This window comes from Canis lupus, chromosome 4 (genome assembly GCF_048164855.1).
Source record: "Canis lupus baileyi chromosome 4, mCanLup2.hap1, whole genome shotgun sequence".
In the NCBI taxonomy this organism is placed as follows: domain Eukaryota; kingdom Metazoa; phylum Chordata; class Mammalia; order Carnivora; family Canidae; genus Canis; species Canis lupus.
The window spans coordinates 1,256,287-1,268,813 of NC_132841.1; the positions used below are offsets into that span (position 1 = coordinate 1,256,287).

At 46.2% G+C, this 12,527-nt stretch overlaps 2 protein-coding genes across 7 annotated transcripts in view; one reads left to right on the forward strand and one right to left on the reverse strand.

Moving 5' to 3' along the window:
• The window catches only part of ZNF25 (zinc finger protein 25), a 34,812-nt gene extending 30,658 nt beyond the window's left edge, over window positions 1-4,154 (reverse strand). For 2 of the 4 annotated variants that reach the window (XM_072822918.1, XM_072822916.1), the window contains exon 1: window positions 5-205. The gene's annotated coding sequence lies outside the window, so the exon portion shown is untranslated. Of the gene's footprint in view, window positions 1-4; window positions 206-3,802 lie in introns of those variants that run through there. The other 2 variants (XM_072822917.1, XM_072822919.1) reach the window with 2 other exon arrangements.
• Window positions 3,795-12,527, forward strand: part of LOC140631707 (uncharacterized) — a 42,896-nt gene continuing 34,163 nt past the window's right edge. Inside the window, exons 1-2 of one of the 3 annotated variants that reach the window (XM_072822898.1) lie at window positions 3,795-3,967; window positions 12,245-12,303. In XM_072822898.1, the coding sequence (XP_072678999.1) occupies window positions 12,265-12,303 (39 nt within the window). In that variant the 5' untranslated portion in view covers window positions 3,795-3,967; window positions 12,245-12,264. The remainder of the gene's footprint in view (window positions 3,968-12,244; window positions 12,304-12,527) is intronic. The other 2 variants (XM_072822899.1, XM_072822900.1) reach the window with 2 other exon arrangements.

The window sequence follows — 12,527 nt, forward strand, 5'->3', positions numbered from 1 at the left end:
TCACCTTTACTGAGTCCTCATCCTGCTTCACGTCCACGGCCCTATCCCCTACAGCGGGCCACCCCTGTGGTGACCGGGGTCATCCTGCAGAGAGTGCGGGCCCTGCCGAGGCGACCGCCAGTCCCGGGCGGACAGCGCCAGCGCCAGCGCCGACGTGGCGGGCCCGGGGTCCACGTCACAGGCCCGGCCCCGCCCGTCCCCGCTCAGCCCGCGCCCGGGCCGCCCCGCCAAGTCCCCCGGCCGCCCCCGCGCCCCGCCAAGTCCCCCGGGACGCCTCGGGCCGCCTCGGGCCGCCGGGCTCCGCGCTCCGGCCCTCCGTGGCCAGCCCGGCGCTCAGACGGGGGCGGCGGCTTCCAAGGTCTCCGGCTCGGCGGGGCCGCCAACAGCCATCTCCCCGCGCCCGGCCTCGCACCCGCAGAGAGGGCTCCGACACACCTGCGTGGGCTCGGCCGCCGCTACCGGCCCGCGCAGACCCCGGGCCCCGCCCTCGGCCGCCCCGCGCAGACCCGAGGCTCCAGAGTCCTCCCCCGCCCCAAGGCGTGACGCGGGAGATGCCGACTAGCCAAAGGAGATGGAATCGCGCGTGCGCAAGAGCCCCCGCCCCCGCCCGGCTTCCCAGGAGGCCCCGCAGCGCCTCCGCCCGGACGGCGTGTGACGCGCCGCCTTCAGCCGCCGCAGCGCTGCTGGGACTTTCTGGAGGTGCTGCTGGTGCGACCCGGCACCCGCCATCTGGGGCTTGACAACAAAACGACCGCTTGATAAAGTACTTGTAGCCAGGCACAATAGTACATTCAGAGAATAATGTCCTGTAACATCTGAATTCAAGCTTTCAAAATTATCCAAATGAGACATGATACTTGTAATAAAGAGAAAATATGTCTAGACCAGCAGAAGACAGCGCCACACGTACCACTGCCCAAAGGAAGAGTACACAGTCTGAGGTTTTTACTCAGTTTATGCTAATGGTATAAAATACTTTAACTCTTTTCACTAGGGAATCTATACTGAATACGTAGTGATTTCCCGGTCAGTAGTGACTTTATGACAGTAATTGACTCTTTCTTGTGCCAACAACATAAATGAGTTTCCATTCAGAGTAATGACTAAAATATTAAAATTTTTGTAAGATTGATTTTAAAGCACAAAATCCGCACAGCTAAAAATACATATACATATATTTGTGTATACGTCTACTGTGTATCCATACGCAGGTTCCTGGCGTTCGGAGGTGCAGAAGCACCTGGTCCCACCACTCACCGCTGACAGGGTCCAAGGGCGGAGAGAGAAGTCATACTGATACAGGAAAGGAATGTATGCCAGTGAAGACGGGGAAGACAATGGACTGGCAGCTCAAAGCTCTCTTCCAAAGTGCTAAAGTTTTTCCAGGTTTATATAACAAAATTGGGGGGGGGGGAAGAGGTAAACACAGTGGGTACTGCAGGTAGGCAGTGAAAGTCCAATGCATCATGGCCTTGGGAGTCAAACAGAGGTGCGGCCCCCAGGGCAGAAAGCATTCCTCATTCTGCAAGAGGGTAGCGTAGTTGGAGTGGGAGTCCTTGCCCTCTTGGTCTTCCACCTGAGCCAAGGGACAAGCTAGAAAGAAGAAACCAACTGGAAAGTCTGAGGTCAAAATGGAGACAGCCCAAGTCCTCTTCATACACACCAGTTTTCTGGTTGGGCAGTTTTGGAGAGAGAATAAAAATAAAGGGTCGGGGGACCGTTGGGTGGCTCAGTGGTTAAGTGTCTCCCTTTGGCTCCAGGCATGATCCTCCTCCGGGACCACATCTGGCTTCCTGCGGGGAGCCTGCTTCTCCCTCTGCCTCTTTCTTTCATGAATAAATAAATAGAATCTTTAAACAAGAGTAAATAAATAAATAAAACGAAAAGGTCAGGACACCTGGGTGGCTCAGCAGTTGAGCGTCTGCTTTTGGCTCAGGTGTGATATTGGGTCCTGTGACTGAGTCCCACATGGGGCTCCCTGCATGGAGCCTGCTTCCCCCTCTGCCTGTCTCTGCCTCTCTCTCTCTCTGTCTCTCATGAATAAATATATAATCTTAAAAAAAAGTAAAGGGCCATCTTAGAATTCTGCCTGAATAAATGATTTCAGATTTGGGGTTGGGGAACCACGCGTCTAGGTTTTTTTAAATTTTTTTTTAATTTTTATTTATTTAGGATAGTCACAGAGAGAGAGAGAGAGACGGGCAGATACACAGGCAGAGGGAGAAGCAGGCTCCATGCAGGGAGCCCGATGTGGGATTCGACCCTGGGTCTCCAGGATCGCGCCCTGGGCCAAAGGCAGGCGCCAAACCACTGCGCCACCCAGGGATCCCTAGTTTTTATTTACTGATGAAGGATAATTAATGCATAGATATACAAGTGTTTTTACATAATAAATGTATCATTTTTATTTACCATTATGTGTGGTTAGTACCTGCCTTTCTCTCTCTCTCTCTCTCTTTTAAGATTTTATATATTCATGAGATACAGAGAGAGAGGCAGAGACACAGGCAGAGGGAGAAGCCGGCTCCTTGCAGGGAGCCTGACGTGGGACTTCATCCCGGATCTCCAGGATTATGCCCTGGGCTGAAGGTGGCGCTAAACCTTTGAGCCGCCCGGCCACCCAGTACCTGCTTTATTCTCAAGAGGGTTTGTAATGGTCACTCCCACAACTGATGGACACACACAAATATACAAATTATACAGAAATAACCATTCACAAAAATGAAAAGACACAGACTCACTGACACAATAAATACATTTACATTGCCCAACTGGAAGTAATGTCTATTTGGGCCCTTACCTTCTGACAGACACTGTCATATCTCCATGAATACACACATTTTATGGATAGCTCTTTTGTTACTGGCGTGTTTTTTAAATTCAAAATGTATTTTGAATATCTCTTGTGTGATTTAATATACTTCTATCACATTTAAAGGCTGCTGCCTGTTATTGTACTTTGTGGATAAGTATACTTTACCCATAAGTTCTTGGATATTCATATTGACTCAACTAAACCGCGAAGGGCATACATAATAGAAATCTTTGAATTATAAGAGCATATCACCCAAAAAGTAGAATTACTTGAGGGAAGTACTTGCTTATTTAAAATCTTTTTTAAGTATGCATGTATTTTAATTTAAAAAATTTATTGCTTCTTTAATTTTTAAAAATTACTTTTCTTCAATTTCAAGACAAACTCTGCTTCGTAGGGATGTTATTTTCTTATTGTATTACCGGATTCCATTTAAAAAAATATTTTAATAAGTTCCCTTTTCACAAGAACTGATAACTGACAAATGCCTTCCTTTTATTAGTTTTGAATCTAGAAGATACACCCAGGTCTTTTTACTTTTTCCTTCTTTTATTGAAGTTTCTATTTTCAATCTCAGAATAATAAATAAAAGTGAGCACCCATAAACCATTTTCTATACTAATTTCATATTTTGCCGTATTTATCTTGTTTGCTGAAACATTTTTAGTTAAATTAGATATATTTCACTCCTTAATACTTCAGTATGTATCTCCAAAACTAAGTATATCCTATAATAGCTAATCTGTAATGAAATCCCCATAATGTCCGCCAAAGTCTTTCAAAGATTTTTTTTTCCTCATCAGGATGCACTGAGGGACCACAGGTAGGTTCTACCCTCGGGCCGTGTAGCAGGCGGGCGGCCTCCAAGTTACCTACCTGCCGCAGCAACAGCGTCCCTACACTGTAACGAGGGAAGTTTATTTACATAGTTAATAAGGCGCGCGCGAAGGGTCACGGGAGACGTAGTCCCGAGTCGAGTTTGCTTACCCAGCAGAACTTGCGCGCTGGCCGAGGACAGTGCTGAGCACGCGCAGCTTCGACATCTTCCCGGTCCCCCTCCTGCGCCAACAGGTTTAGTGAAGCCCGAAATCCCGTTTCCAGATTTCCCAGTAATTCTCAAGGTCCTGGTTGCTCATCTTCCTAGGAGCAGAGGTTAGAGCGTGGGCCCGGTGGGAAGCGTCGGCGACGCTCGGTGGGGAAGAGGCCCGGGACTCCGCAGCCGACACCCGACGGCGGGCGGGGACTTCTGGGGGCGGGCCCGCGCCTTGAGTTCCGCGGGCCTCCCGGCTCTGAGCGAGGGGTCCTGCCCCTGCGCCCGGGACGGGGCGCGTGCGCGTGCGCATGCGTGAGGGTCGGGACGGGGCGCGTGCGCGTGCGTGAGGGTGGCCCTTGGCAGCGCAGGCTTCTTGGCTCTCAGCTCCAACAGGAGCTCTGGATGGGGTCCCTCGTCCTTGGCCTCAATGGCTCTAGTTTCTAGGGGATAGAAAGTTTCAAGAGGTGCAGATTTGGGGAACTGGGTGAAGATTCCAGATATGAAATTGTCCTCTAATTTTTTTTAAAGACTATGTACTGATTAGAGCCGGAGCGGGAGGGAGGGGCAGAGGGAGAAGCAGACTCCCCGCTGAGCAGGGAGCCCAACCAGGGGCTCTGTCCCGGGACCCTGAGATCATGATCTGAGCTGAAGTCACACGCTTCACCGACTGAGTCACCCAGGCGCCCCTCATTATATACTGACTTCCAAGGTACCGATGGGCTCCTGTGAGGTTAAAGAGCTGCATTTTCAGTAACAGAAATCTCATCTTGAAGAGAACTCTTGTGACACATGATCTCTCTGCAGAGCTTCAGAATGGAGACAGCCCCCCCCCCCCCCCGAAAGGGGTGGATCCTAGGACTGCAGGGCCTACAATGGCCTAGATTCTTTATTTTCCTGATAGGTGCCACTGTAACCAAACTAAATTGAGTTAGCACCGTGGTGAGTCACACATACAGACTGCACCAGATGCAGTCCTCGTACAAAGGAGAAATTGCAGCAAATAAGGAGATCATGAACAATAACTTACAAAGCCATGACTCCCTGAGGTGGTGGACAGGTTCCTTTTATTTAGAGAGGGGATGAATATTTAGAAAGGGGATCCTTGTCATTGTAGTAGAGAAGGCATAATTTTTTAAAGGTTTTATTTATTTATTCATGAGAGAGGCAGAGACATAGAAGGAGAAGCAGGCTCCCTGCGAGGAGCCCAATGCGGACTCGATCTCAGGACCCAGGGATTATGACCTGAGCTGGAGGCAGATGGTCAACCGCTGAGCCACCCAGACGCCCCATAAGCTGGTTTCTTAAGGAGACATGCCAGCACATATGTACATTCAATGTTATGTCAATGGTGCTTGTGCTGTTTGAATGGAGATTTGAGGTAAAAGTGGTTGTCAGTCATTCTGGAGGTCTCTCCATGGTTACACCTGCGCAGGTGAGATTCAGGAGTTAGGCTCAAACTGCTCTGGGTGTCTGGGCCTTGTTCTCAGCGGTTGCTGTTGCTTGAGGTGTGATTTCGTTTTCCATTTGCCCGAGTTAAGAGAGAAGATGGAAAGAAGACATTAAAGAAAAATGAGGGACAGAGGTCAGTGAGTTCAAGCAGGTGGGTAGTAAAGGTCAGGTCTTGGGGTCTAGCAGGCAACAAATCCCTCCTCTAGTTTTATTCTGCTGCCCATTCTTAGGGGACACAGGGCGAAGGTCAATCTCTGTAGTTACTTCCTGCCAGACATGGTTGTGGTCATCTAGATTGTTAGTAGAGCAGAATTTCCCTCAGCTAGTTTTAGATATGCCTATGGGTCACCAGGTTTACTCCCAAGCTGCTCCTGTCATTGTGTTACTACCATCTGTAGTTTTTGGTGTCCACACATTTGTATACAAATTGTACCAGTTAATGATGCAAGGTCTAAACAGTAGTCTAAGAGCAGTAGGATTATTAGTGGCCTCAGGAAAGGGAGAAACCGTGGAATATTGGGTAATGCTGTCAAATAGCCTGCAGACTTCATCAGAGGATCTTCCTTTTTGGTTGAAAGTATGTAGCCAGGCTGCCTGGTTGAAGATTTTTTTTAATGTCTATTTCCACTTAACTTGAGTATTAATCCAGGTACAGCACGTTTGTTACTGTACATACTCCTCCTTCCCCTCCTAATAAGTAGTCTGGGGCTAGTTGTTGTCTAGTACTATTTTGGCTAAAGAATTTAGGGAAATTCCAAAGTTTCTGAGGACATTTCCTGTATTTTTAGCTAAGGTTTCTATGACATCTGTTTCTTTGCAGTGACTTTATAACATATGAAACTTCACTAAGAGGCAGCTACTCGGACAGCCAACTTAACACTAGCCAGAATCAGTCCTGAGGCTCTTTTTACCCAATGAGAAGACTGAGTATGGGTCTTCAGTGGAGCTAGCTGACATAGCAACATGTTTCTCTCTTGAGGGAGGCTTCACTGTCCTCTTGAAATAATCAATCCTGGGGCATCTGGGAGGCCCAGTCAGTTAAGCAGTGGACTCTTGATTTTGGCTCAGGTCATGACCTCAGGGTTGTGGGATTGAGACTCCACACTCATCAAGGAGACTGCTTGAGATTCCCTCCCCCCCCCCCCCAGTCGCTTGTGTGTTTTCTCTTTCTCTAAAGTAAAATAAATAGATAAAATCTTTGGAAAAAACATTAAAAACCCCAAGTATTTATTTTATGGTATCCTTAGAAAGTGGGCCTTTTCTTTGAGACTTTATAAACCCTGTCTGCCAGGAAATTGAACATGGATAAAGTATTTTGGCCAGAAACCTCCTGGATGGGACTAGTAGTCAAAATACCACCTACATATTGTAATATAGTGCTACTTTTCTGAATTTAATTCTCTTAAATCTTGTCCCAGAATTTCCCCAAAAATGGTGGGGCAGTTTTTGAAACCCTGAGGTAAAACAGTCCAGCAGTACTATTGTGTTTGGTTGGAGGCACGATCTTCCCACTCAAAAGCAGGTAGTTCTTGGAATTCAGGATCTAGTGGGATATAGGAAAAGGCATCCCTTAGATCTAACACAGTGTGATATTTACTGTTACTTAGTAAGTTGGTCAGTAGAGTATACGGATTGGGAATGGATGTCTCAGGCAGCTTCAGTCACAGCTCTGAGGTCTTGAACTAATCTGCATTCCTCACTTCTCAGCTTTTTAATAGGTAAAATTGGGGTGTTACATGGGGATCTACATGTCAGGGGCCTAGTCAACCCCTGTTTTAAGAGCCCGTTAATTACAGGTGGATCCCTTGTATAGCATCTGGGGCCAGCAGTCTATTTCAATTTTACTTACAGATATGTTGTTGATGGCATGCCCCCACCTTCCCTCACACACAGACTTAGGAGGTTGACTTGGCATAAGGTTTTTTTTGGGGGGGATTTTCTCTTTTAGATACTAGCATATGTTGTATTAATGACATGAGTTCAGTTCCTTGAATCGAACTATTAAGGACTTGAATTTCTAATTTGTCCTGTTGTGAACTTACTGTGGCTTCCAATTTGTCTAAAGTATCTCATCATAAATGAAAGGGACATTCTGGCATATATCAAAAAGAGTGTTCTAACCAACTTGACCCTAGAAGGGTCAAAGGGTCCAGAAACCTTTTGGTGTTAACTTTTCCCGAGAATCCTTTTGTATTACAATTTTCATTAGAGAGCCTCATCTTCTGGGTGTTCAGAGAAAGTTGCTCCAGTATCAAGTAAAAATTCAACCGGCTTTCTTCAATTGCTAAGGTTACTCAGGGTTCCTTGTGGGAGGTGAGGATCTACTTTTTCCAAGACCAGATAGGGAGCCTGTCTCATCTTCAGTGAGGGACAACTGATATGATTCCGCTTTGCCCTCCTTCCCTCCTTTCCAGAGCAGTTTGGGCAGCCCTGTTTCCAGTGTCCTTACTGCTTACACTGTTTGCACTGATCGGACCCCCTCTTTGCTAATGGTCTCTTGGCTCCACAGTGGGGTTTGGGGCACTTACCCGCCGTGGGTGTCTCCTTTTCCTCTCCCAGGTTGGAGAGCTACCACCCAAAGAGCAGCTTGCCTTCTCATTTTCTGGTCTTCACTAGCATCCTGCATCACATCCAGTTATTGAACACCTTGAAAGCTCATTCTGGAGGCTGAGCAGAGTTAGTATTGGGACTCGTGGCCAATTCTGGAGTTTCCTTTGCATTTCTGGAGCAGTTTGAGACATGAAATAGGTTATTAAGGACCATCCAACTATTCTGAACCTCAGGGTCCCAGTTTGTATTTCATTTTAGGCAATTTTGTAACCTTCCCAAAAAGGCTGATGGATTCTCGTCTGTCCCTTGTTGAATCTCCCCTAATTTGGACCAGGACATCTACTCATTTCCTTCATAGCTTTTAAAAGAAGCCTTCAGTAATGCCCTAAACTTTCTCTCTTTTTGTGGGAGTTGGGATCCCACTCAGGGTCATCTCATAGCACTGTCTCCTTATTTGGTCTTTGAGAACTTGATCTGGGCTTATGATCTTTTTTTTTTTTTAAGTATTTTATTTATTTGAGAGAGAGCATGCACTAGAGACAGAGCAAGCATGAGTGGGGGGCAGATTGAGAGGGAGAAGCAGACTCCCCCTGAGCAAGGAGCCTGATGGGCTCAATCCCAGGACCCTGGGATCATGACCTGAGCTGAAGGTAGATGCTTCACTGACTGAGCCACCCAGGCTCCCCCTGGCTTATATTCTTTACCGGCTTCCTGTCTGGCTTGTGCTTAAATGGCAAACTTCTCTTCTGCCCTAGAGATTGATTAGCAAAACTTGCATATCTGCCCAGGCTGGGTTGTGATTAGAAAAGATACCCTACGTTAAATGTATAAATCAATTAGGTTAACCCATAGCCCTTTAGTGTGTGCCTTCCAGTTATACAGTTCTGAGGTAAAAAAATGGGATGTGGATATTAATGAGACACCCATCTCCCATCTGGTACCCATCTCAACAGCAACATTCCCATCCCTGGCTTAAAATAGGTCCCTAATCCGGTAGTGCTGTCAGACAAAGGAGACTAAAGGGATACAGGATACATGGGGAAAGGCTTTGAAGGTGTTTGTAAAGTATTAGAGGCTGATGTTCATGAAGCTGGGGTTGCTGAGGCCCGAGTACCAGAAAAATAAGGTGGAGGCTGATTATGATCTCATGACTTGCAGGAGGAGACGGAGATGGATCAAAGATTCCCTGATTCATCAGAGAATACAGAATGCAGTTTTTGGGTTTTTGGTTCAACCTTCATTTTATAAATCTTAACACTTCCTTTGCAACCCCTCATTTTGATGTAACGCCATAAAACACTGGTCGTATGGAATCTCTTCCTATTTTTTTTCTCTTTTACAAAATGAGCTCAGTTGAGTATTGTATTAAAATTTAAGGTCCCATTTTCTGGACACTTCTGTTCATCCTCTAGAATATATTATCATGTCCAGACTGTTAAAAGAGAAAGTCATCTGTTTTGGGGTTAAGGGAGGGTGGCCAAATGCTTCTATTTTTGGAGGCTACAGCCCAATAGAGGCTCTCCTTCATGGTAAAACTGTCCCTCTCATAGTCCAGGATTCTTTCTTAGGGTCTCCTTTTACCCTCCCTTAAGGCCATTTACAGTGTTTAGTGGTGACACAAATGCCACACAACCTCACCCACAATGTGTATGAGACTCGATTGACTTAAAACCAAACCCTCAAGGAGAGCAGGTTAATGGTAAGTGTCCGATTGGGTCTGGGTGGTTGTGCCTTGAGGAGCAGTGGCCCAGTGCATAGGCTGCCTCTTCTAGCCCCTCAATGTCTGGGTAGTCCCAGAGAATTCATTCGGGGAATGGCTCAGGAAGAACCTGGTTTGATTCAGCAACTCCAGGCATACTTCCCCTTTTGAGAGGAAAAACAAACATAGAACAGTATCAGATGTCCCCAGCAAATACTGAACAGGTGAAACAGGTAAGATGGAGATACCCTTCACCCCTGCTGATTCTAGACTAGTCTCATTTAGACCACTTCCCATCTGCCAGGCTGAAGCATTCAGCCTCTGAATGGCTGGGTTATGTTATCTTTTGCCACCCAAGGATGTCTAGACTCGACTATAATGAGTGTTCAATCCCCAGGAGTGTTTACTGGAGAGGCTGCATTCTTTGCAGCTTGCCAGGCTTGTGAGACCACTCAAAGAAAATACTCTTACAGTTGTGCCATAGGATTGGTACCACTTAACATCTATGGAGAGATTCTCAACAAGAGGGTTGGAGTGGCCACAGTATCTTCAAGGGGCCAGCAACACCAGTCGAGCAGCACAGACCCCAGGAAAGGGTAGCCCCCCTCCTGGGACTCTACCCCCTGTCCCTATTGATTGAACGGGTTAGCCCAGAAGGGCTGCTGCTCACTGCTCTGTTCTTCAGAAACCAGGTAACTGCAGGGCAGAACCTCAGAGGGACAGCAATCCCATCTGGGTTGCTATTGCTAGACTTGTTACCAAACTAACATGAGGTTGCTCCTTGCACAAAGTAAAAAAGGAGATCACGGGAATGACTCCCCGAGCAAGGGTGGATGGGTTCCTTTGTTTAGGGTTAGGATGAAAATTCAGGTCGGGAAGCCTTGTCATCGTGTGTAGAGGCAGGCATGAGGTCGGTCATATGTCTTAAGGAAACGTGCTTACACATACATGGTGTTCTGGGCGGGCTGAAGATTTTGTCAGGGCAGTTCCCTGAGGGCTGGTTTCAGTGCCCATTTGTCTGAGTTAAGGGATGAGCTGGAAAGAAGAGCTTCAGGAAAAACGTGAGACAGAGGTGGGTACAGACTGGTAGGCTGTAAAGGTCAGATTTTGGATCTAGCTGGAGACAGCACCACATCAGACACCTTACTGCTCTGTTTAACCCCTTCACATTTAATATTGTTGGCTTGGCTAGATTTATGCACCCCAGTTTGCTGTATTTTCTTGTCTCATGTCTTTTGTTCTTTCACTTTTCCTTTACTGCTGTCTTTTGTATTACATGAATATTCTTTACATTTTTCTTTGATCAATTATTAAGTAAATTATTTTAGAACAGTTTCTAGATTTACACAGTTATGGTCAATATAATGCAGAAATTCTGTTAGAGGCAATTAGCTGTGTTCTAACAGGAGGCCTGGAGGCTGTGGACAAGGAAGTCATGGCCCTCTTGTGGGGAAACGCAGAGGCTTGAGCTGGCAGCCCTCCAAACAAAGCTACAAGAAAGCTGGATCCAACCAGATAGACCCATGAAGGTGGGTGCCCAGACGGGAAATTCCTGACCAAGCAAGGATGGAAAAAACCTTTGCTTGCAGGAAATCTCCACCTCAAGTAATGAATATTCCACCCCCTACTTAACTATCCATAAAGGAGAGAAACCCAAACTCCAGCAACTACAGCTCTTGAGCATGCCCGCTCAAGTGAGTATTTTGACTTTAATAATAAAGTTCCCCGCTGTGTTCTCCTCTGTGTTGTGTCTGTCCTTGAATTCTTTCTTTGGGTATATCTTTGGGACAGGCTGGGTTGAGATCCCAGGACCCAGGATCTCCCCAGTTCACCCAGCAACAATTCTGTAGACCCTACAGTAATTTCTTCTGTTCCTAACATCTTACATTAGTATAGTATGTTTGTCCCAATTAGCAAACCAATAAAGTGTATACATTTTCATATTTTCTCAGTTTTTCTATAATGTTCTTTTTTCTGTTCTGGGTTCCTTTCTAGTAGGATACTGCACTGCATTTTATAGTTGTCTGCTTAAGCTCCTTATGGTTGTGATCATATTCAAAACTCATGACTTCCTAAGTAATTTCCTTCCTTTCACTCATATCTGTCTTCTTGAGACTATTTATCAGTATGGTAAAAATCCTACATAATGGGGGACGCCTGGGTGGCTCAGCAGTTAAGCGTCTGCCTTTGGCTCAGGGTGTGATCTCAGGATTCTGGGATCAAATCTCACATCGAGCTCCCTGCAGGGAGCCTGCTTCTCCGAGCCTCTGCCTATGTCTCTGCCTCTCTCTCTCTCTCTCTTTTTTGCATCTCTCATGAATAAATAAAATCTTTATAAATCCTGCATAATGGTATGCTATTTCACATTTCTTCCCATCTCTGTTCACTGACATCATGTTGGTAGTCTGAAATTGGCCCTGGTATTTATGCATCTGAAATTGGCAACTACAAGTCGTGTTTTTGTTTCTGTTTCTGTTTATTTTGTCTGTTTTTTTGAGAGGCTGTTATTAAGTATATGAGTCTATTGGCACTACCTCTATATGGCTATTCCATCTCTTTTTAGGAAACAAAAGGACATTGTCCCATAAGAACGCATTTTACCCACTGGTATGCAGGGTATTTGTAGGCAGGTGAATCCAAGAACTGTGAGGGAGGCAAGATCATTTATGACTCCTCTCTCTCTCTTACTATTTCTCAGTTGTATCTTCACATGTCTCCATGCTTTTTTCAGAAGAACAGAAAATGAACAAATCCCAGGTGAGTTTTTTTAATTCCTAATTTGTTTTACATTAGATCTTAATGAATAAGGTATAATCTTTAAACACTAAGTGTAGAAATAGATAAACACAAGAGAGAGGGAGAAGCAGGCTCCCCTCTGAGCAAGGAGCCTGATGCAGGGCTCAATCCCAGGACCCTCAGATCATGACCTGAGCCAAAGGCAGACACTTAACTGGCTGAGCCACCCAGGTACCCCTGTTGGG